Source organism: Aptenodytes patagonicus, chromosome Z (assembly GCF_965638725.1).
Source record: "Aptenodytes patagonicus chromosome Z, bAptPat1.pri.cur, whole genome shotgun sequence".
NCBI lineage: Eukaryota > Metazoa > Chordata > Aves > Sphenisciformes > Spheniscidae > Aptenodytes > Aptenodytes patagonicus.
Genome location: NC_134982.1, coordinates 16,477,850 through 16,502,192, shown reverse-complemented (window position 1 = coordinate 16,502,192; position 24,343 = coordinate 16,477,850). Strand labels below are relative to the sequence as shown.

The window sequence follows — 24,343 nt, the reverse complement described above, 5'->3', positions numbered from 1 at the left end:
TAAGCAGGAATTCTCAGCATTTCTTGAGGCCCTGTGCTGGTTTTCTACATTTCCCTATGTTTGAAGACATGAATCACCAAGTCACTATTATTTCTGTGCTATCTATCAGGAAATTTCCAGGTGATTTTCTCTTGCCTCCAGCAGCTGTGGAAGCTATTGCTACCCATTGGGCTCATGGTCCAATCATGTGTTGTGCCAGCTGCCCCAAGAAAAAGGCTAGAAATTGTGGACAAGAGAGTTGGGAAGCTACAAGTACAAACATGAAAACCAAGAGAGATGTTTTATCTGGTAGGTATTTATTAATAGTAAGAAATAAAATCTGTCGCTTAAAAAGCATACAGGCTTCCTGCTGATAGTACTGCACTTGCTTGATCACCTACTTGCTATCCAGCCCTTTGTCCTTATTTGCATCCGAGAATAGTCAGGAGGGATTGGACTGCCCAGGACAGGTACCTGAACTGACTTGCAAGGTACACCATATGTAAGCAAAGATGTCATCTGACCTGACTAGACAGCATGCTTAGCTTTGTAAGGAAAGAGTGTAAGAGATTCCATTTATTTAGGAACAGTCTTAGGAGATTGTCCAAACGTATCTCCAGGGGGACCATATGCAGAGTGTCTCCATTTCTGTGAACATACACTTTCCTTAATAGCTGCCTTTGAGAAAGTTTTGCTGTGGTGGAAGGCCTCTACGTGCAATGGTCTGTAAGCAAACTGGTCTTGGCACAAACATAAATGCATGTGACAAATGCAACGGAGTTAACTGTGCTTACAAATATAGATCATTATGATAGTTATGACAATGCAAAATGGTGATTTTTCATGAAGCAGTTGTGTGTACGAGAAGCTGCGAGCATAGGAAGTCTTCTCATTACTTTAAGCTGACTTTACTGTTAATGCACATTGCTTTGACCTTTAAAAGCTTCAGGCTCAAGGACAGGCTCAATGCTGTGCATACTGTTTGCTCAACTGAATAAAGTACAGTAGGAAGAAGTTAATTTATTAGAAGAGAAGAATCATGCATCTTACTTTGTAAAACCTATCCTTTTTTTCTGCAATCTAAATGTAATCAGTGCACACATATGTTTGTGTGCCTTTAAGTAAAATGTATTTACAATGTTAGACACTGTAATCCATCACTATAAATGCTACTTTGGAAATTGCACTTCAGCAACATTTTTTAATTCTGATGGAAATGTGAAGTAAACTTGCCAGTGCTAAGTCCAGGGTCTAAGCAAGAGCCCTGTCATGAGCGGTAACGGTGGTTGCAGCTCTGCCTAACAAAGAGCCTCGGGCCCTGATTCAGAGCCAACCAGAGCTGTTGCACACAGTGTCATCAGCTGCGGTGGACTTCACAGCAGAGCTTACATTTGGTAGAGCAAGTTTCAACGTAGGTCTTGCCCAAGAGTTGACACATTTTGATATATCCCATGGCAATAAACAAAATGAACCATAACGTATCTTATTTGGTCTGTACGTTGCAGGGATGTATGCTGACAAGGGTGACAGTCTCCCCCTGGCATTTGAGCCGCCCAGCCTCACACTCGGTCATGGTCCGACGGGCAGCAGAGCCACTCACTTCAGCACAGATCTGGATGCCTCCCTCCTCGCATGGCTCATCTTCGTCACAAACACAGCTGTTTGATTGCGCTAAGCAAAAGCACAGAGGAAAAACACTCAGGATGGCATCCAACTCAACAAAACCAGACTAAAACCAAAAAAACTGTCGTTTCCAGCAAAAATGTAGGATTGACAGCAATTTTCCGGAGGGTGTTCAGTGCAAGAAAGACACGGACCTGTTGGAGCAGGTCCAGAGGAGAGCCACAAAAATGATCAGAGGGCTGGAGCACCTCTTCTACGAGGAGAGGCTGAGAGAGCTGGGGTTGTTCAGCCTGGAGAAGAGAAGGCTCTGGGGAGACCTTATTGCAGTCTATCAGTATTTAAAGGGGGCTTATAAGAAAGATGGGGACAGACTTTTTAATAGGGCCTGCAGCAATAGGTCAAGGGGTAATTGTTTTGAACTAAAAGAGGGCAGGTTCAGACTAGATATAAGGAAGAAATTTCTTACGCTGAGGGTGGTGAAACACTGGCCCAGGTTGCCCAGAGAGGTGGTGGATGCCCCATCCCTGGAAACATTCCAGGTCAGGTTGGACGGGGCTCTGAGCAACCTGATTTAGTTGAAGATGTCCCTGCCCACGGCAGGGGGTTTGGACTAGATGGCCTTTAAAGGTCCCTTCCAACCCAAACCATTCTATGATTCTTTTCCTAAGCAGAAGTAACATTAGCTGTTATTCAGGTTCAGTGGAAAAACTAGAAGTGGAAACGAGTGGTGCATTGCTGGGGCTTCCTCTGCTTGAAGAGGCTGATTGTGCTTGTGGGAAAAGCTTGCTCAAGGTGCCCGAGATATTGCTCTCAAACACTTCTCTGCTGTTACTGCTTGAATCGGTTCATGTATCTACTTCTCCAGAGTCCAGATAACATGCAAGATGAGAGATCTGTCCTTGGACAGTAGCAAACTGATCATACAGACACTTACAACTGGTATCTTTATTTACGTACAGGCTGTTTCACTAAGATCAAAGGATCTACCCCTACAAATAAATGTGAGTAGTTGTGTCAGTGACAACAGCTAAATAATCAGATAAGAAGAAGGTCCCATCTGAGATTTATTTTTCATAACTGTGTCTTTGTTTTGGTGTTGTATGTTTAATTTTTTTGCCTGTGTTTGTCTCTGCTGAAGCTCCAGCCAGTTTTAATTATCTTTTTTTGTTACTATTTTTGTCTGTTCAACCCTATTAGACAAAACAGATGAAATCCTATCAAGTAATCTTTTTTATTTTCAGAATATGACAATAACTCTGCCTCTATGTGGGGCACTTCTAAAAACTCAATTTAATTCTTTATCTTCCCATTTCTGGCAACCCTCCATGAAATACATGTAGGACACTCAGGGAAATTAGATCAGGGAATTTGAAAACTTCCACTGCAGACAGATTGCAAAAGACTGGGAGTATTTCCTCTGAAGGAAAAGACATTCACCTTTGATCATAATGTGAGAAACTGGGGATAGGCAGTGAAGTACAAACAAAAGTAAGTGGCTTTCCTAGATAGTATAGAATAAGACATTCAATTCCTTGCCACAAGATACTGCTGGGGAGACTGCTCAGCAAATTTCAGGAAAGGATTAGCTATTCCTGTGGGCAGAAAGGACTCCCACAATTACTGTGTTAAGGAATTCAAACCAGGTGGAAACAGTGAAAAAAGAGTAGGGCAAGGGTTTCACCCAAAAATTCCAGAGGACCAACAGGGTAACCCACTTAATGGGGACTAGGAATAAGCTTTTCCTTTAGACAGTGCATCTTGTTACGATATCCTGCAAGGTTTTCTTTTCCATGGTTGGAGCTTCCTGCCATGTTTGGACACCAAACACCGGGCTGATGGTTTGAACCCACTTAGCAGTGCCTGGTGCTTCTGGGAGGGTCTGGAAATACCATACCAGGACAGACCTACAGCTAATGCATAACTGAGGATAAAGATTTCATTTTGGTCATATAAACAATTTTGCTTACAATTGTGAAGCATCTCTTACCATCACATTTTTCCCATGAACGGCATGATCCACATGATTTTTCAGCTGCCTGAGGTATCTTGCAGTTTTCTGCATTAGTAAGAGAATATTTTCTGCCCATGCACTCCAAGGCATGCATCTTGCAAACAGTTAAAGGTGTGTTTCTCTTGGTTCTTTGATCTGTAGCACAGGTGTCCAGGGAAGGACTGAAAAGAAAAGCGGGGATCGTGCTATTTAAATGTGTTTTATCTTGGTACCTCTTAAAAAGAGCTGAAGGAGTGGAAAACATTCGGGGTCCAGTTCCAATTTCCCTGTTCATTGAAGGACATCCTAAGAGTGCACCAAGGGAACTTGAGACATAGACATGAATAATTCAGACTCTTTCCTTTTCCACAGGATGCTGCACCTCAGCAGAGCCAGGATCTGCCCCCTCTGAAGGACAGGGATATTACTGGGTATTTGCCATTGACCTCAGTAGCAGTGAGAGCGAGACTAGTTAAAAAGAGTTCAGATCTCAATTATTCTCTAATATATTACACATGCATGCACCTAAGTACACACACAGAAAACATTTCATATACATATAATGATATATACACACATGCACATATACTAAAATATTTTATAAGTATTTCTTAATTATAAGACATTAGAATATACTTAAAGAACTTTTCTCTGCTGTCCTTTAAAAGCTTCAGCTTTTACTAAATAAAATGTTATGATCCAACAACAGAGACCAAAGATATTTCTGGAAATACACATACATCTCCACAGAAATTTTATTAAAAGCCTGCTCTATTTATCCAGGGAATTTGCTTGCTTATTTCTTGACATTCAGATATTGTTTTAGCACCCACAAAAATTAGCTTGTACAAGTGGTAATAACAATTCTTGGACAACCTTAAACAGTATTTATTTTGGGGACAGTTCCAGGAAGTTGTTATCATTTGTATTTTATGCTGTAAGTGTAGGAGGGGAGGAAAAAGCCCTTCCGTTATTTCTAGATGTTAATCTCAAACCCCAAGCTTCTCCACTTGTTCTCAATGTAATCAGTGGCATCTGTGTGGAGTGAACAAAAAAAGTGCCTCTATGGAGCAGGGCATGCCTGTGCCCTCCTGGATACACTTTACAGCCACAGGTAAGGTGCTGCGCAGAGTACAAGAGAGTGCTCCCAGGGGATGGAGAGCTTTGAAATACAGCTCCAAAGGCTTATTTTGAGCACAGGTCCTCCTTTTGAGCTCACAAACACTCCCACAGAGGCTTAAATTTGGAAGAACAAAGTGTGATCCAGGGAAAGCATCTAATCTGTAATTAAGTTGTTCATTATGTTTAAATTTTTCAGAGGCCTTCTTTATTTGCCTGAGTGATAGATGCCAATATCTGAGTCTTAAAGTCAAAATCTTGTATACAAGGCAGCTTAATTTAGCCAGATAGATTAAGGCCAGACACAAGTGCACTAATCTGTCTGCTTTGCACCACTTTAGCAACACCCAAAGGAGGGGAGGGAGGCTGATTTAACCAGCTGCCGAAGGTTGAACCCAGGGAGTTCATGGTCCCTGTTGCCAATCTCTCGCTACAGTATAATCTCTCAAACTGGCTTGAGAGTACTTCACATACTTGCTATAACTGGGTCAGCTGGGAGAAAGCCAGTGGAAATCAACATGTTCAGATGCGTAAGAAAAAGGATGGAGAATCTGTACTCGTAAGAGAAATTAATAATTTGCATTCATTGCTGAGAAAGGCTATTACACGGCTGGGAGCATCACAGCAGTGCAATAAAAATTATTAGAGGCAAGGAAGAATCCTTGTGTAAAGTGAATGTGAGAAGTTCAATATCTTTTACCTGAATAAGAAGGCTTGGATAAGAACAAGCTTTTACTCAAGTACGTATTGTGAGAAATGAAATAACACGTGTAAGTCAGCAAATACCTTCTCTCCCTTTCACCTACAATGAGAGGCAGGCAACTTTTGGTGAAACTAAAAAGTGAAAAATTCAGCATGCTGGAAATGATTTTAACTTCTTAAAACTATATTCAAGACCATAAGTTTTAATGTAACAGAGGCCAAGAACTCTTAGGAGAGACATAGATGCTACGTAAATAAATTTGGAGGAAAAAAGAGGGGATAGTACTTAAAAATTATCAAATCTCATGTTTCACTGTGGAGATAGTCTTTAGCTACTGGAGGCTGAGGTTTCATCTGTAGTAACACATTAACTGTGCTCTGACCCCTTCCTTTCACTGGGGCCAACTCACACAGAATAGCTGGTGTCCATTTGGTTAAACTCTCTTTGCCCCCAAAATATGGGGACTGGAATGGTCCCTGACCCTAGTAAGTCCTGCGCTGTGCCTGGGAATTATCCAGGAGCTGGCCCTTGCCAAAGCTCTACCAGGAGCTGCTCAAGCAATTTACCAGCTCTGGTGCCCAGGATCATTCCCTTGCTCTAGCTGATGAAGATAGATGTAGCCTAAGGCACCACGTCATGAGGGACAAGTTACCCCTCACCAGCCTGTTGTGGGGTTCTTGTGCTGTCCCGGGAAGTCTCGGCTGCTAGTCTCTTGGAAACTGAAAGGATATAAGATGGGTCTGAAACCATGGTGTTCCTGAATTCCCACATGAACTCTTGTTCCCAGCTTTCTTCTGAGCAGAGGATGCTGCTGAAAGTCGCTGCCACAGCAAAGCAAGCCAAGTTAATTCTGCTCTCTGAGGAAGGACCAAGATCTGCCTACATGCCTTACTCCTACAGCCTTAACAGGCTGGCAGGTTAGCCTGCTTTGACAGCTGATGATTTATCCTTCTATTATTAGACGTGTTATTTCAAGACAGAGTGAAAAGATGGCATCAGGTAACAGAAATGACTGTTACCTATCTTCCTGCCATTTTGAACATACTTATAAAAAATAGAAACAGGCATGTAGTAGATTAATTATAACTGAAGCCTGAATGCATAACTTAATGTAATTCATTTAACTTCCAAGGTTATTGTGACTCTGCCCAAGGCCTTTCCTAGCATTGTGGACTCCCCTCATCTTCTATGTAACTAATCTCAACACACCCATGAACCGGAGGAGGGGTTCATAGTACTTGCCTCACTTTAATGAGTGTTGAGACACAAAGAGTAGGACCAGATTATTTAAAATATTTAAGTGTTTAAGGATAGGAATAGAGTCTTAGCAGAGTTATTACAAACCTGGCACTTATCTTCGCATGCAAGACAATGGCCTTAGACCCTAGGGAAGTGCCCAGTGGATCTACAAAACCTGAACTAAGCTCACCAATTTTAATTTTGAGGTGTTCAAAGTGTGCTAATTTTGGCTTAGAACCAGAGTCACCATGCAGGGCACTCTTAAACTATGTGGCTGATGGAAAGTATATGTCCCCCACTGAGAAGTTCTGCTACCTTGAAATCACTTGAGACAACTTCAAAATTTCTTCCTCCTACTACACAAGGATAAGACAAATTTGGTCTGTTATCCTAGAGTTTTGAAATGGCTCAGCTCCTGCTGTGACATAAAACTGGACAGATTTCATATCCAGAGCTCACACCCACTGTGATGACTTTATAGGAGACTTCATCCAGTCTATGCAAATGAGCCCAGACGTTGGAGTGCTGAGCTCTTTGGCACATCTGGCCATCAGCGCCAGGTGGTCTCAGGTGTCTTCTTGTTGCTCCTCTGTTTTGCTTCTGTTACCTCCATGTTTAGCAAAGAACTGAGAGAGTTACTCATTTCCTTACATTTCTCCTGCATTGCTTACTGCAGAATATAGGATTAGATCAAACAGGAAACAGTAAACTGTGGTCTGCAAGTTATGAGTTCAGGAAAAGTGACGTGACTGGTCTATGCAAACTGCTGTGTAAATGGGAGATTAGATTATTGTGCCTTTCATAACTCTCCAGTCTCTCAGCAGGGAAAAGAAATCTGCTTTATTTCAGTAGCTTATTGCTTTGATGGTTTATGTCCCAAGGGCCTCTGTTCTAACTTTTCCTCAATTTTCTAAATCTTCATAATACCATTTTATCTTTTTCCATCTATTTCACAGATCAAGTGGAGCTGAAATTATGCCTTCACCTTCTGTCATCCAACCAAATTCCATCACTGCTAAAACCCACTGACAGCTCTGACAAGGCAGGTAAGTGATGAACAGGACACTGATTGAGCTGTAAAGCAAACAGAGTACAAAGCCTCCTTCTCATATGAGTAAAGCTTTCTCATCTGTCATGGACTGAAGACTTAAGAAATTTAATTGGTTTTGAGTAAAGTGAGAAAGTCATTGCCAAATTCAGCCTGAACTTACCCACACTCATAAGGCATTTTGCACACACATTGAAACTGATGTACTTTCTCCCATGGCTGACATTTAGGCTCTGTCACTTCTGGTTTCACACTGACCACTGAAGTAGAAGAACACAGACAGTGCTATTAAGGGTCAGAAAAACAAGGGCTGTTAAAGGTCTACTCTGAAATTATCCTATCAGTTGAGCTTAAAAGGCACTGAAGTGTACAACCATGACATAAAGTCACATCCTGCATGTTCATTAAAAGTATCTACTGCATGGAAGGAATCAACACTATTAAAAAGATATGATACACTTTGCAAAGTTACTGTTCAGTAATTTTTCCACAGGTCATGAGTCAGATGGAATGAGATAGGTACTATGTTCAAGCTTAAACATTCATCTCATTTCTGCAGCAGCTGTTTGTTTCTGCTAAGCTTAGCAGTGCTGAATTATAGCTGGCAACAGCTTTATCATTAGGTTTCAGAGTTACTGGCTTCACTGTTGTCCCTAGAAAAGCTAAGGCTCTGAAGTCCTATGTAGAAATGTGAACCTGAATATCTTTATACACTGATGGTAATGAAAACTACAAGTTCCACCATTAGTCCTCAATCTGCACTAACTTTAAAAATAAAAGCAATAGTGATTCTTGGGGAATTTTCATCATTGCACATGTCCTGTTCTTTGAGTGCTGAGTTGTATTCCAAGCTTGAAAATGAAATAGGCCTTTGCTAAACGTTCCTCTGGAGATTTCTGTAGCAAGTAATGGCAAGACTTTGCTAAATCCATACGGACACACTTTCTGAGAAAGCTTTACCCTGATTTGTGTTTCAGATTACATGTCTGTAGGTTTCCACTTTAACATGAAACTTTAATACCCCTGAACATTGTTGCCTTTTTAAAAAAAAAAAAAAAAAAAAAAAAAAAAAAAAAAAAAAGGCAAAATAGACAGGCAGAAATTGCCAGAGAAGCAAAAAAAAGAAGAGTTGCAGTGCATTGCAATACAGACAGCAGGCATAACGCTGTCTTCCTGCAGAGGGGAAATTTCCACCAAAAATCACCGCATTGTCTCCATCCCCAGTGCTGTATTATAGGAGTGCTCAAGAGAAAGCCTCATCTGCCTTCCACAGCTGGAAAAGATGACTTAGAGCTGCTGTATGCTATAGCCCATTTCCTTCTCTGCCAGTGCCTGCCAGTATCAACCCAGAGCCTAAACAGCTGTTACCATGAACTTGAAGCAGCATTTTCCCATTGCTTCCAGTCCCTGGAGATTTATTTCGTATCAGCTGTGTGACTGTCAGATGAGCAAAAGGAGTGATCCAGCCCTGTCCTTCTCTGCCATGAGAGGCTGTGGTGCACTGAACAGCTTCCAGATAGAAAAGCCATATCTTTAAGGTGCAGCTCACACGGTGGTGGTGTTACACGGCATGGGTGGAAAGTGAAGTATACTTGGGTGGCAGAATAGGTAGCACACATCCCAGGCAATCTCTTAAAATATTGTTAGTGACAATACTTGATAGCAATAGGGGAATGGGAAGCAAAAAGCCATAAGGAAACCTCACAACAAATGTCTTAAGGCATCTTGTTTGAACAGCCTACAGAAAGCACACGCTCACGTTTTCTGTGCTTCCTGCATATGATATAAGTATGGCTTCTCTATCACTATATCTCACCTATAGCTCTGTCTATATCTTACCTGCATAAGCCATAGTATGTCCAGGAAAGAAACTCCCTCACTGCACTTGGAGCACTGCAATGGCTTACCTGGTCTCTTGCACTGGATAGTCTTCATGTCAGGAGACCACTTGAGACTGGGCTCACACAAAATGGAGTGTGCTCCTTCTAAATGCATGCCGTGTGGACAAGACAGAGTTATTCTCTCACCGATCTCATACACAGGTTTCCATGGCTCTCCTTGCAAACCCCCCTCCAGGACAGGCAGGAGACAAGCAGTTTCTAAGGATTGAAGCATTTGAGATAGCCACAGTGAATCAGTGGATTGCAGAAAGCAGTCACATATTTTATCTTCTCCTAAATTCCTTAACAAGTTGAATGGTAAGATTAGCTGATTTTCCTGTAGAAACATATCAATCACGTTAGCACAGGATATTAGCTCATCACAACAGCCATACATGTGCAATACCAAGGACAGAGTCACAATATCTTCTCCTACAGCCTGCAGGTCCAGCCCTAGCTTGAAGAGGGCTTCTTTGTTCTTAGGACCCATGCTTCTGTTGAGGTTTCATACTAGAGAGTAACATCCTAGTAGAGAGAGGTCATACATACAGGATCCTGGGAGACCATGTGCTGATACACAGAGATGGCATTTAAACAGTGTGGACCAGCATTTGTGGGCAGTCAGTCCTAGTTGGAAGGAGGAAAGGATGGTGTTGAACTGCAGCTCTGAAAATTCCCAAGTCTATATGATCACACTCAAAGTTGACATACAAATAAAATGTGCAGGGAAAAAAAGAAACCCTAATGGTTACCGACCAGGTTAGAGGAAAAGAGCAAAGTGGGGAGATCATCCAAGATGTAAAGTTGTGTTCTTATGACAAGGAGGTTATTTGAGAACTTTGTGGTTGCCCAGTGCTGCCCACTGGACCTTTTCGTCAGTTGGCTTTAGACATAGACTCATTCCCACGGTTCTTGCATATAGCCACAGGACTGAATTAAGCCACAAAGTTTGTTTCCACAGGAAGTAATTCCTGGACTGGAATTTAGTCTCCCTCACTTCCAGCCTTCCTTAAAACCAGACTTGATGGGCATGTTTCTCTATTTCAGTATTACAATATCTGGATTAAAAATAGAAGTCAATTTAGACCTGATTATGTCTAGGGAACTGGGAAACGCAGGTGTGTATTTTTCCCCCATTGTTGTTGAAAGCAGATGTTCAGAGATGTTTCACTGGAATTCAGGAGTTGTATTTCAAAACAAGAATCAGTTAGACATACCCTGGCAATATCTGTCTCCAACTTGCCACTGTAAATTACTGCCACACTTAGCAACAGGATCACCAACAAGAGAATATCCATGTCTGCAAGCATAAACAATGCTTTTCCCAACAGGGTATGAGTTTTCAGCATTCTGAAAGAAAAGGAACAGGTGAAATTTTGGATATACAATCTAAGAACTACCAGCAGCATTGAACTTTGATTCTGGGATGCAGTAGCTGAGGACAGCGAGAAGTATTAATGTCACTCTACAATGCACTGGTGAGAGTGTCTGGAATACTGGGGCCAACTGTGGTTATCAATAGTCAGTAAATGTGATCAAAATGGAGATGATGCTGCAAATAAGTTGGTAGAATACAGAATATTTGGGCTATCTTAACTTAGCAAAGGGAGAGTTAGAGTTGGCGGTACCCTGTGACAGGGGTCTGGCAGTGGTACGTCAGTGATGGAACAGCGCTCTCCTGCCAATGTATAAACTGACTGCAAATATGGCTGTTATCAAGCATTACAGGGCAAACATAAGCTCTTGAACAGCCTTCTGGGGGGATCAGTGGAGAGCATATGGCTTTACTAATTCTTAGGATGGCATGTTATCAGCTTGCTAAAGGTTAATGTGATATGGTCACTCAAAAGAGCGGTACTTGAAGACACAGGTCTTTCCTCATTTTATATCCCACTCTCTTCTAAGGAGAGATCTTATGAAAAATTGAGACTACTCCACAAATTGCAGGATTTTACCTTTAGTTTGTGAACCCAAAATATCAATATAGGAGACAACTATTCATTACCCCAAAAAAATCACTAGCAAAAGAGGGAGCACAAAATTTTGGATCTTTCCCCGGGTTGCAGTTGTGCCGAGACAACTAACGGATTTTGAACCAATCCTTATATCTATTTGTTGAGCAAAAAGATTCTAGACAACCTTATAACAAGGAGAAGGAATAATCCATTCCTCCAAGGGAAGAATTGTCTCCCTTGTTAAATAGGCGCAAGTTACAGTCAGCCAAATACCTTGCCAGATCATAGTTTCACCAGGGAACAAGAAAGTACAATGGTGAGTTACAGGGTGTAGAGTGAAGATTCCTAAAATCTGTTTATAATTTTGCTATGGACTTGCTGGATGACCTTGGACAGTTTACTTTCTGTGCTGTTTTTTCTCTAGTTTGCTGTGCTTTAATATGTAATTCATGTGGCTCAGAAAAATTTTAATATGTGTATAGGGTAAAAGACAAGTAGATTACTTTTCTCTGTAGGTACCATGGTCCAGAAAAGCAAAGATTTTGTTCTGGTTTTGGAGGTGGGGCTTTTTTGGTTTTCTTTTATTTTTAGTAAGAATTCTTGGCTAATGTCACGTAAACTTCAGCCAGGGAGAGCTGCTGAGAGAGCTGCTATACAGTAGCTCTGATACTAAGCTTACCAAGATAAATACAATTTTGCAAGTGAATATCTGTATTAACTGTAATAGAGACACTGCAGGTAGGGATAAGACAAATAATAGAGTAATAGAAATAACTTACTTGAACAAATCCATTTTCCAAGAGAGGAGGAGGTGAACAGAATTCTGTAGGAGTTATGGATAAATCAAAACAGTGTGGTTCAATCAAGCTATGAAGCAAACAAAAGTATGATTTAGTTTGAATTTAGTCTCCCTTCCTTTCAAAATTCTACACTTCTCAGTGAAGCCCATTTTCAAGACTATTATGCATCCTATTTACATCACAATTATACTTAAATCAGGCACTGCCAGCCTCTCTGAGAGAGTGCTAAATAGAATGGTGTCAAGTTTACTGGCTTTTACCCCATTTTCTACTCTTATCTTGTATCAGATTCACAGCTTCTGAATTTCATTTTGTTTCAACTTAAATATGAAAGCTCAGTAAGTGATCTTCTCCCTGAATTCAATAGCTTATGCACCCTTCTGAAATAAATTTTTAAATTTTCCTGTAGTCATGCTCCCAATGTTTTTTTCTGCTTACCGAAAATGCTGCAACTCTTCATCTTCGCATGGTCTGCTTTCACGCTGCTCTCCTATGCAGGCCTTCCCACCACCACGTGGGGAGGGGTGGTTGCAAGTTCGACTCCTTGATTTTCTTCCCCCTGAACAAGAACTCCAGGAAGACCAGCAGCTCCAGTGTCCATCAACAATACCTACGCAACATTTGGGAATATTGCACATTAAACCACTCTGTAGGTGGTTTAAAGGCACAGGCTGTTCAAAGCTAGTGATGGTCCAAACTGTGCCCTTACAGAGAATTCCAGATGGCAATGATCTAACCTTTCACCTTTCCCAAACTTGCTTTTTACATAAGTATAATTCCATGGTGTCTATATGTTGTCAGAGTCTCAGAGAACATAAAAATAGCTATAAGCTACAAGTAATTACAAAATTAGAAAGCAAAAATTTTTGAAGTTATTGATACTCATTCATTTAGTATATATACTTATTTACAGAAGGTTACATTTTGAGTGGTTAGTATTGTCTGCTGCATTTAACAATAATAATAAAAACAGTTCTTTGTTAAGTACTGTTTGGACGTGTTAAGCAAAGACTCAGGCTCAGCATGACCCTCCCCGCGCTGCATGTCTGCAGTGATATCTGACCCAAAGTAGCCACTGCACATCAGCCACTCATTCAGGTTGTGCAGTGGGACAAACAGACTCTGGAAGCAGAAGAGCACACTTTGCCACTTCCAAACTCTCACAAGTTTAAAGAGCGCTGACCTGGCTGATCTTGCACGAGACTTCCCAGCTCACAAGCCGCTCCAAAGGTGTAAGGCTTGCAGTAACATACACACTGAGTTCCTTCCACAGCTGCCTCACCACCATTCTGGCAAGGCTGACATTTGCAGGGATCATTCTCAGCCATATATTCTTCAATGGCTTGTTTTAGGTAATGCCTTTTGACTGAGGAGCAGGGCACTTCCTTTACCAGCTCATATAATGGTGTTAGCTACACAGAGGAGAGAAACACTTATATTAAATAGTTATAATTGGGACATAAGAGTTTATAAGCAAAATAATTTGTGAGGTAAGCTCCTGCACATGGGAGTTGACAGACGCTAGCTAATTTGCTAGCTAGCTAGCTAAAATCTTATGTTAGTATTTAATATTAGCCGCCTTCTGAAAAGTCAGCTCTGCTTAACAGCATCTCTTAAAGCTAGTGGTAGATTAGTCATGTTTAAACATATCTGACCTATGAGATTGCAGTTGAGATAAAAGTGTAACACAGACCACCAATGTACAGTAACCTGAATTCTCATCCAGCTATTCGCAGCCTAAAAAGCTGGACATTTAAAAAACCCATTATGGAATATCATTGAGCAATGATTGAAGGTAACAATAAGCATTTTTGCATTTCTATTACCTATTTTATTATATTCTGTGCTTTTACATTTAATTGAACACTTCCTGGCAGAAATCGTTTAGATTTATACCATTCTTCAGTATGTGGGCATTTCCCAAAAGTGACTTAGACAAGGTAGCAGTAAATATGGCCACGGCCAGCTTTGAAGTGTCTGGCTTCCAGAATCTCCACTTATGCTAAACTTCTGGATGCAGACAGAAGGAGGACGGATAAAAGTGATACACAGAAGTTGGCAAGCCGAGTGGAAGCCACACAGATCCGCCAATATGCATTTCAGGAAAGGGGCTATCTCAAATCTGGGCTTTCTCCAATGCTAGGGTGACCCTCTATTCTTAAGCAGAGCTCCACTAAAGTCACTGAAGGCTGGTAAGATTGTAGGTATTGACCTGCCAAAGGACTTAGATTCATGATGCAGCTGATTACGTTAGCTTCATGGCATTTTCTTCCTGTGAATTTTTCTTTTTTATAAAGTGATCTGAAAACAAAATGATTGCAGACTACAGCCTGATTAATCACCAGCTATAGCTTAATCATTTCTCCCCTTGCAGTGATCCCATCTGCTCATCTCTGCTTCAGGAAAATAGCCTTACCTTTTGTTTAATTACTCTGGGATAGTCTGTCACTGATCTGGCCCAAGAGGAGTATCTCTGACTGTTCCCAGCAGGATTATTCAGCTCTAGAAAACTAAGGCCAGCAACAGTATCTAGGCTTCCTCCTTCTACGTAGGAGTCTCCTTTAATCTTATTACCACTGCTTCCTGTAGATTCAGGGTGGGAAATACAGAAAATACCAGCATTGCTATGTTTACAAATGGAAATAGAAACAATGCATGCAGAAACTATGCTAGCAAGTAGTGAAAGGACTCATTAGTGCAGATCAATCACCTGTGCCTGGATCAAGAGCTCTTACATCAATAATATATAAGAAGTATCTGGTTTTGCAGGTGTCTTGGCAGCCCTGACTTAGGGTGTCCAGAAAAATACTAGTTACTGGGAAAGCATTAGCAATGATTGATGAGTGTTGGAGAACCTTTTAAATCAGGCATTTGGTGTCTGGGTTCAGCATGTTAAGATGGAGTTCAACAAAGCTATCAACACTTCCTCCTCATTTTGACAGCTATTTAGGAGGAGATGAAGGATGGAGACATGACAACTGTACAAGCCACTGTTGAACATTTTACCTGAAGAAGTCTGTAGCAGTTTATCCAGTTTGGAGCACTCTACTTTCTTCTTTTTCACAATGAATGCGTTCCAGCCTGATGTGGTACACTCATACATGTCTGTTATGCTCATACCTGCAGATAATCGATCCATTAACAATACTGTACACAGAAAGTGTGTTGGATTCATTTCCAAGTTTTCCATTGACTTGAGATGTCATGAAGTATTATGCCTAAATTAGAAGGCAACAAACTAGCACGTCCTGTGGGAAGGTCCACGTGTGGCTAAAGCCTACAGATGGAGGCTGACATATGGGAGGTGTATCTGGGAAAAGTTTATTGTTTCTTTCCTTTCTTTTCTCAGCAGTTCCTAATTCTACAGCACTGTTCAACATTGAGTACCATCATACGTGTCACTCTGGTGTTTGCTCTGTTTGTAATTTATTCTGCTTTACACAGTTTTACCCAACCTTCATCTCCAAGTAACTTTTAAGCTTTAACATTATTTGAGATTTAGATTGGCACTAGAATTCAATTTTAGCCTGATGAGGTCTTGAACCAACTATCAAATCTTTGCTACCCAGAGCACTGCAGGTCACAGATGTGGATCTAGAATTAAATGTTGTGGTTTGGGCACTTTTTCTAATCTTCTTTCTTTTGCCTGTGAAGAGAATGTGGTGACTAGCAGAAGTCTCTTACTTGATTTTAGATATTAGCTGGGATACCATGCAAATAAATTTTTATTCTTGTTTATTCACTTTGTTTCTTGTAACAAATACTCTAGTACTCTACCTTCTGCTTTTATTTTGTCAGTATCCATATAAAAAATAAGTTTGTAATGTCCTCCTAGAGATCCAGAGTGTAAGAAATGAGTCCCAAAATGTTCAATAAGTCTTCGGTAGATGTTGTACTCGTAGACAACTGGAAGGTTGGCCAGTTCCTTCCAGAAGGGCTCCGCAAGAGTGAGAAAGTCTGGGCGGTTGTTAATAAACTGAGCAACTTCCACACTGTTCTCAATAACCATCAGCTGCTTACTCTGGGGGAAGGAAAAGACGTCAGTCATGCTCCCTGTCACTATCAGGGTAATTCCTACTAGCCAGATGACACGCACATTATATTGGCTATTAACCAACAGGTTTACAGAGCTGTTAGATATGTCTAAGCAACTCAGTGAATGCAAAAAGAATACCCTGAAGTTAGGAAATATCTTTTGGACCTTTATTTATAATTGCTGCAACATCTTTCTTTTCCTCCTGTGTACCTGAAAGCTAGCATAAGGACAAATAAGGAAGGAAAATACCACTCTTCAAAGATAATGGTGGTTTCCAACACCAGAAGCCTGGCAGTAGCAGGTTAACAAACCTTGTCTGAAAGCAAATCAGAGGCAATAGAGAGGTCTTCTTTGCACCCCGTTTTGTCTAGAGGAGCCTTTTTTTTGTAAGGGGCTCTAACCATTTTGAGGATGCTCCTGAATTATAAAATCATATATGCCTATACAATATTGTTCACCTCAGCCTCTCAAAGTTTCTTTTGAACTTTGTTATGCTAAGTCTCAAAACATGTCATTGTTAGTGTGGTAAAATGAGCTTGTCCTCTGTCATCTTGGGGGCCATAAAATGTATACATTTGTTACTAGATTTTATTTGCTATAAGATAGAGGTTATACTTCATAATTGAGAGTTACTCTTAAATTATTTATCTAATGCTCCTTTTTAAATAAGTCAAAGGCATAGGCACTGTGACCTCCTGACTGTTTAAGACACCAAATCTCTCTCTTAATGGAGTTCTACTAGTGGAAAATGTATTATAAAATAAATTAACTTTAATCACAGAATTATTTCAATTTTTTTGCTCCAAGATACTGACAGAGATAATAGGAAAAAAAAAAAAAGCAGTAAATCATTAGAAGAAAACGGAAAAGATTAATCAGTTATGAGAAGAAGACAATGTTTTTCTTCCTCAAATAGGAAGGAAAACAGCTAGTAAATAAATAAATCACTAATAAAGAGGTTAAATGGAGAAAGTAAAAACAGCAGCCAACCCTTCTTAATTGATAACCAAACCAGTGATCTCTTTGTAAAGGTTTTATGGGATTTTTTCTGTCATGCATTTTGTGCCAAAAATATCTGGATAAAATAAATATTTGCATCTCACTATTAAAGCACATTAAAAAAATTACAAAAATATTTATGCAAAATACTAAGCCACAGTGACAACTTTTACATACCTTTTGACTGCGTTGCAGAATTTTATTCTCTGAATTCCTGCGTGCACTGTTTGATTTTTCATACCTCTCTGTGTGTTTCATATAAGACCAGCTGCTGTTGAAAAACTCATAACTGAAATCATTCTGAATTTTAACCTAGAAGATGAAAGATAGAACTCTGTATAAAGAGCTTCATGAAGGATGCTAAAAATGATAACTTACAGAGTAGAGCAAGTCCTTCCTGATGCAAAAAATCCAATGTGTTTTTCAGGCTGAATCCATTTCAGATTTCATAAAAAGTACTGAACGCTATTGGAAAAGCATTATTTTTTTAATATATATATTTGTATATTAAGTATTTAAGTTATGAAGTAAAGTACATTAAGGATTGCTTGGCATGCTTTTGACAAACGTGAGACAAACCAAATCTCTGAGACAGCGACTTCAAACAAACCATATCTCTGGAAGATCTCCACAAAGCACCCAAAGCCTTGTGCACGTAACATTTCTTAGGGCGATTCAGGCGACTACTTGTGCTAAGGAGGTGGATTTACATTCAGTCTAACTGTGAGAGAATTAGAAATCTCATCCAAGGAATTACAATTTTTTTTCCTTTCATTTTAGCAAGATATACACCAGTTTATATTTCAAAATAATAAGCGACTGCAGAGAGGGAACAGGTGTCATTCAGCAGCATTTAGGGAAACCTACCTCCCAAAAGATCCTACAAGCTTTGCATCATTCTCCCAGTTTTAGTCATGGCTCTAAAGATAAAGCTGTGCTTAATGGAAACATACCTGGAAAGTATAAGCAAGAACGCTTTCACTCAGCCTGTAGTATTCTCTCCTATCGCCGCTAAAGACCTTTCTGCATTGTCCTCCAAAGCTTTCTGTATGAATGACTCTTCCCCTAGTCTCACCAGTAATGGCATCAAAGCTATGAGAAGAAAAACATGAAAGATCATTAAGACAGAGAGGTAGCGAATTATTTTACAGGATGCAAAAATTACAGAGCCATTATAACTGAATGCTATATCTGCAGATTAAGATCATAAGCTGATTTACCCCAAAAAAAAGGAATATTGACTGATAGACTTCTATACCTGCAGAACTGCAGTGTGCGTAGCATGTTACAATATGGAAAGCAAAATGTTGCTCTTGATTTGTCAACAAAAATAAACACATATCAATATCTCTTAACGTTAAGACATTCATATCTATCGCAACTGATTTTATTAAGTTTTATTGTTCCAGCAATTAATGAAACACAGAAACAACAGGGCATCCATTCCAAAATGTTTTTTGTATTATATCTGAATTATATCGCACAGCAAGTGACACAACTACGCCAAAGAAACTTAAGGTAATTATTTCGCTAGGTTGCAGATGGGAACAGAAATCCATATGGATCCACAGTACTAAATGCAACAGCAATGAAGAAAAAGAACGAGCATTGCTGGCTCATTTTTTCCATGCTGATGATCATGTGTTATTGGTTGACATTTCATTTCATATCTTAAAAGATGTTTTTCAATAGCAGGAATGAAAGATAAAAAGCTTTATTCTGTGCTTCAGATCAAAGAGCCTGTACTTCCTGGCTGCACTGAGCCACTGGCATGATGCCTCCATCATTGTACTGAACACTTTTGCATATGGGACGTTTTGCCATAGGCCCAGGAAGCCTATCTATACAGCCAGAGCTTGTAACTACAACAAAAATGTAAATGCATTTGGCACCAGTACTACTGAGCCTGGCACAGAACATTACCCTGTTCCTGTAAGTTCTGAATTCAGAGGTGTTTTATCAGTATCGCATACGGTCATCTTCTCTTCACATCGATCTTCATCTGTACCATCTTCCTCACAATCCTGATCTCCATTGCACACAAGAGATCTGCTAATGCACTGACCTAAATCAGAACAAAAATGCATGGGGAAAGGAGAAGTGTTTGTTCGTTTAAAAATAATTCACCTAAAATCAAAGCAAAAGTCCCACTTATCTACTACATTAATTAGCTTGTTCACTGCCATGATGAACAGTCTGTGCCCAGGAGGGCTTGTGAAACAACAGTAAATGTAGACATAAAGCAATAGTGTATAGTACACTTGAGGGAACCACAGCCATTCAAGGCTTATGATATATTAATAAAACAGTTGGCTTCTAGATTTATTTCCTGAGCTTTCATCCTTTGACCCTATCACTTGTGATTAACTGTGATTACCTCTCTGGTAGCACCAAAACATGTTTAACATGTTCCTCTGTGATAAATGTCTACCTACTGAGATAATGTGCTTTTTTGTGAAGATAATGGAAGCTGCTTGGATATGAGGACTGGTTTAGGGAGCATTAGTTTCCATGACCCAGGTGATTTCCGAGATGTTTGGATATAGCCTAGAACAGCTTCAAACAATCACATCTAAGGTTGCATTCCTTAATTACCTTCTCATAATGAAAAAAACCCGTACTCTGGGGCAAATTAGTAAGGCAGAATGACTTAGAGAGGCTACCAGGGCTACAGCATACTATCTGCAAAGCTCTGCAATGCTCCAGATTAAATTAAAAACTTGTGTAGAGGAGACTGGAAAAAAGGAAGCATCCTCCTAAATCAAATTTATCTCTAGGCCAAGGGTTCTGCAAAGCCATTGCCCATTTACTTAAGTTCAAGGATAACAAGGTTATTGTCTTAACTTTATGACCAGAAAATGGTGAAAATTATCTTGGATTGTACCTGAGAAACACCTGAACCGATCACCACAGCCATCCTCTGTTGGGCATCCCCTTGTGGGGGTGCATGATCTTGTTTCAAAGGCATCCCCAGAGCAGGGGTTTCCCCCATACTGGCCATAAACTGCTACCGTCCGCCTCCGAATCTGAATGCAAATCAAGGGAGATCTTAGAAAATCCAAATGCAAAGCAGGAATAGTTTACTAGTGTCAAGACAATGCTACCACTCTACTCCTGTAAGGAAATGAGACATTGACTATTTTTTCTGAGAACCACACTTGGTATACCACAATATGGTAACAAACTCTCAAGTTAATAGAAAGACAACTATTTTATCTATAAGGTCTTTAGACTGATGCATAAGCTTGGCTGGTTTGTTCAAAAATCTAATATGTAACTGAAACCAAGAGAAAGCTGCTGACAAATTTCAGTTTTGTTTTACATTTTTAATAGGACCAATCATGCCCGATATGAATTTGCTAAAGTTCTTCAAAGTAAACAATGTCATTAAGGATGATAAAATCTACCATCAGGTGGGCTACTTTTTACTTCTAAAAAGAATAAGTACAGTCTCATGGCACATCTTTAATTTTGACTAATCCCTCCCTAATTGATGCCACATCAAAGTAAATGAGAAGGAAAATCAAAAGCAAGTGTCTTGCACATCAGTAGAGTTGCACTGTAAAAATCATCAACTTGTTTTCATTGAGGATAATACCTTGCAAACAATTTTTTTTTTCCTTGAGACATGATTTGACTAGTGAAAAATCAACAGAATTGGTACAAACCAGCATCAGCAGAGGAACATCTCAGTTTACCGAACAGTTCAGTTGAGCTTTTTGGAACTATCACCAAAATAAAAAGTGCACAAATTATTTTACCACATAAGTATCATAGCTTTGAAAAGGAACATATTGGGGACAGACTGAAGGATTTCCCTTCTGAGTTCTTTGTTCTTCAACCTTCTCGTTCTGCTGGGGCTTTTGTCTGACACCTGATTCGGGGTTTTAAAGATACAATAGCTCCTTAATTACTGGGAAAAAAGCATATGCTTTTGAAGTCATGAGTACAGAAAAGGTGTGTCCGTCTATACCTGTTTTTGAGTACAGCCATCGCACTCGGACCAAGGGCCAAAAGAATTCCAGTGGCAATGGACTGGAGGGGAAGGGCTGCTCCAGTAGTATTTTTTGCATTAAAAAAAAAAAAAGAGAGAGGAAAATCATCAGGGATTTTCATCCATTACATTAGTGCAAAACTTTCCTAACTAGCAAAGCAGGCCTTCAATAACAACTAGGGGTATGATCAGGCTCTGTCTATAACTACTTGGATCTGCTTTTCATATGTAAGAATGAAATCAGCCCCAGCCTGGGCTTTCTGGTCACTGAAAAGAAGGAACTGGATACATTCACCTAGCCTGAAGATCAGCAAGGACTTTGTGCAACCATAATACAAGCTTCAAAGACCAGCTTCACATTGCAAAGCAGAGAGAGGCCAGACCACATCTGGAGATCCACAGGGAGCTGCCAGGGGTTGTGTGTGCCACGGCGTGCAGCAGACCTGCCCACGGCAGCTCTCAAACAGCCAGTTTGCCAATGGGAGGCATTGAGGGTGCTACCTGCCCTCGGGATCGGGGCTGGCTTGGGGTAAGCTGTGCTGCCGTTCACAGATGTGTGTTGCTTTGGCTCACACCACTGCTGTGTGCTCTTTTTCCAAAAGGCAGCTGACTCCTCTGGGCAGAGGTAAGGGACACCGTAATGCCTCACTCTTGTCACCACTGATGGCAGTGGCAGTGCTGACAGCAAACAGGATCAGGAATATATTTCCCAGGAAATATATCTGAAGACCCCTTTAAGCCCTGCCCCATGTCATGCACCAGAAGTTGTCTGTTAAATTATACATACTTAATCTTCAGCATGTAATTCACTAAAGAAATATTCACCTGGAAAAAATGGAAAAGAAGCCTGAAACTTCCAGCAACAGAAAAATCCCCAGCACCTGAAAAAAGAGGAGCAAAAGCAAACTTACTTTGCTTTTCTGCTTTTTCCGTTAGTTCATGGAGCTTTTCTAACTTTCTGTGATCTTTACACTAGTCAGCTTAAGAAATAAAGCAGAGCGTCACACTGATTTTCTTCAGCTTTGTTGTACAAGCTGTTGTTTTTTAGTTTTCTTCTTTCTTGCAATACTGCCCAATTACATTTTCAGCTAAGTATTTCTCCATATAAATTAATATTTCATTGCACTTGCCATATTCACTTCATCAGTACAAGTTAAGTAAACAATTGTCTTACCTTCATGTTAGATGAAATACTCAGATATCCAGCAATTACCAGGGAAAATGCACTTCCACTCCATTCAGCAGCCAAAGGAGTCAGTCAGTCTGTCTGCTACTGTACATCTCTTCTCACTCTGCCTTGCTATTCTGCTTTTCTTTCCCTAAAAAGGCTGAATATTGCTGAGGAACTTTAATCTTAATCCATCTAGTCCTCTCCAGGGACACAGCCTGCTTTGGGAGCTGCTCAGTGTTTTTAAGACATATAAATCAAGGCTTGGATGTACTGACTGGGGCTGGCACAAAGTTGTGAAGAGTGTTTACTGGAAGAACGATCGTCTTTTCCTTATCTTCTCTCTCACAGTTTACTTCCTCTGAACGAGGCTTTTCAGAGATCCCAGGCCAGTCCTGGTGTCACATACACTACACCACAGCTGAGTCCCCAGCTTCAGTAGGAAGAGCTGCTCTAGAATTAAGCTGGTATTGCTAAGGTTTAATTTTGATCACGAACCTTCAGTCTCCACTTCTACAGTCATGCTGATTCTTGTGTATGAGTTCTCACACTGAAAATCAGCTTATGGATCTGAATGCAAGTTTTGGCCAATTCTGGCAAGGTCCTGCCTGTGAAAGACTTCCTGAGATCATACACAGCCCCTAGTTTCAATGACACATCAACGGCTGGCTTTTTGTGGGGATGGTCTTACAGAAGTAAGAGCTCTTTCCTCACCCTGCCATGCCCTCTTATTTTTTCTTTTGACTTTTTTCACTTTCCAGTGATGATCCATTCCAGTAACAACAAGAAAATGCAGCTGCTGGGGAAATTTACATTAATTTATCCTAGTGGAGCCTGGATGAAGCCCTCATGGAAAAGCAGCTCCTCTATCTGAAAACTCTTCATATACTACATCTCAGATACTACATCTATTTTGAACAGTTTAACACAGTCCTCACAAAACTAAATGCTTCATGTCAAAGCATCACTGCGTGGTGACTTTTAAACCCTGCACTCTTTTGGCATGGTCTGCTTTCCTTAAGAAGATGCCTAGATCTCGGGCCACATTACTCCATCCATGTGAGGGATGCCTGCGTCCACTCCTCAGAAGTTAGCAACCCCAGAGCCAATTTAGCTAAGTCAGAGCCTGTCTTTGGGACTTTTCAGGTTTAGTAACTATGAGTCTCTTTGATAATGTAATTCATATGCTTTCATCACTTCTGTACATATTTTATTGCTTTTGATCGAAATCCTCATGCTCTTATTAAGTTTTATGACCGATTTGTGCAACATTGTCAGTGGTCATTTGCCTATGAAGGAAATGATTAAAACCGAGTTAAGCCCTTTAATAGCTGGCCCAGAATACGGGAACTCTGAAGAATATTTTCTCTCTCCAGACAAATGTCTTGATCTTGCAGTTAGCTGTTTTAATGGCTTAGATAGCAATTTCACTTTCTGTAAGTACATCATTAGCTATAATAACCCTCAAGATAAAAATATACTGTAATTTGCTCACAAACAAAACACACAAATAAACATAAAAGAGGACAAATGCAGCTAGCAAAGAAAGTGTGTGTGGTGGTGGGGGTCTGCTATTAATTAATGGGTAGTAAAATCATTGACAGTAACAGGTATCATATTCAAATGAGTTTATATTGATGGAATGTCTTCTTACAAGAAGCATTTCAGTAACACAAAAATGTTGCTTTGGCAGATCCTGTATAATAGTTCTTTTAGCACACATTTTCAGGTACCTCAGCCTAAAGACTTTATCTTCTTTCATTTGGAAACAGGATCCTGCTTTTTTATTGATCCTGGCTCAGCAGTAACA

The 24,343-nt window shown here is 40.2% G+C and overlaps 1 protein-coding gene across 1 annotated transcript; it reads right to left on the bottom strand.

Annotated features, from left to right (window-relative positions):
• Positions 1-277: 277 nt before the first annotated feature.
• On the bottom strand, positions 278-22,797 carry C7 (complement C7). Its single transcript, XM_076362464.1, has 18 exons — positions 22,540-22,797; positions 22,191-22,246; positions 21,345-21,420; positions 20,256-20,397; positions 19,295-19,436; positions 18,325-18,463; positions 17,549-17,683; positions 16,114-16,357; positions 15,343-15,456; positions 14,753-14,919; positions 13,520-13,748; positions 12,775-12,946; positions 12,316-12,403; positions 10,799-10,931; positions 9,609-9,800; positions 7,865-7,961; positions 3,590-3,774; positions 278-1,650 (listed from the first exon to the last, which is right to left on the bottom strand). The coding sequence occupies exons 1-18, from the start codon at positions 22,543-22,545 to the stop codon at positions 1,463-1,465; spliced, it is 2,505 nt and encodes an 834-aa protein (XP_076218579.1). The 5' UTR covers positions 22,546-22,797; the 3' UTR covers positions 278-1,462.
• Between the last annotated feature and the right edge of the window lie 1,546 nt (positions 22,798-24,343).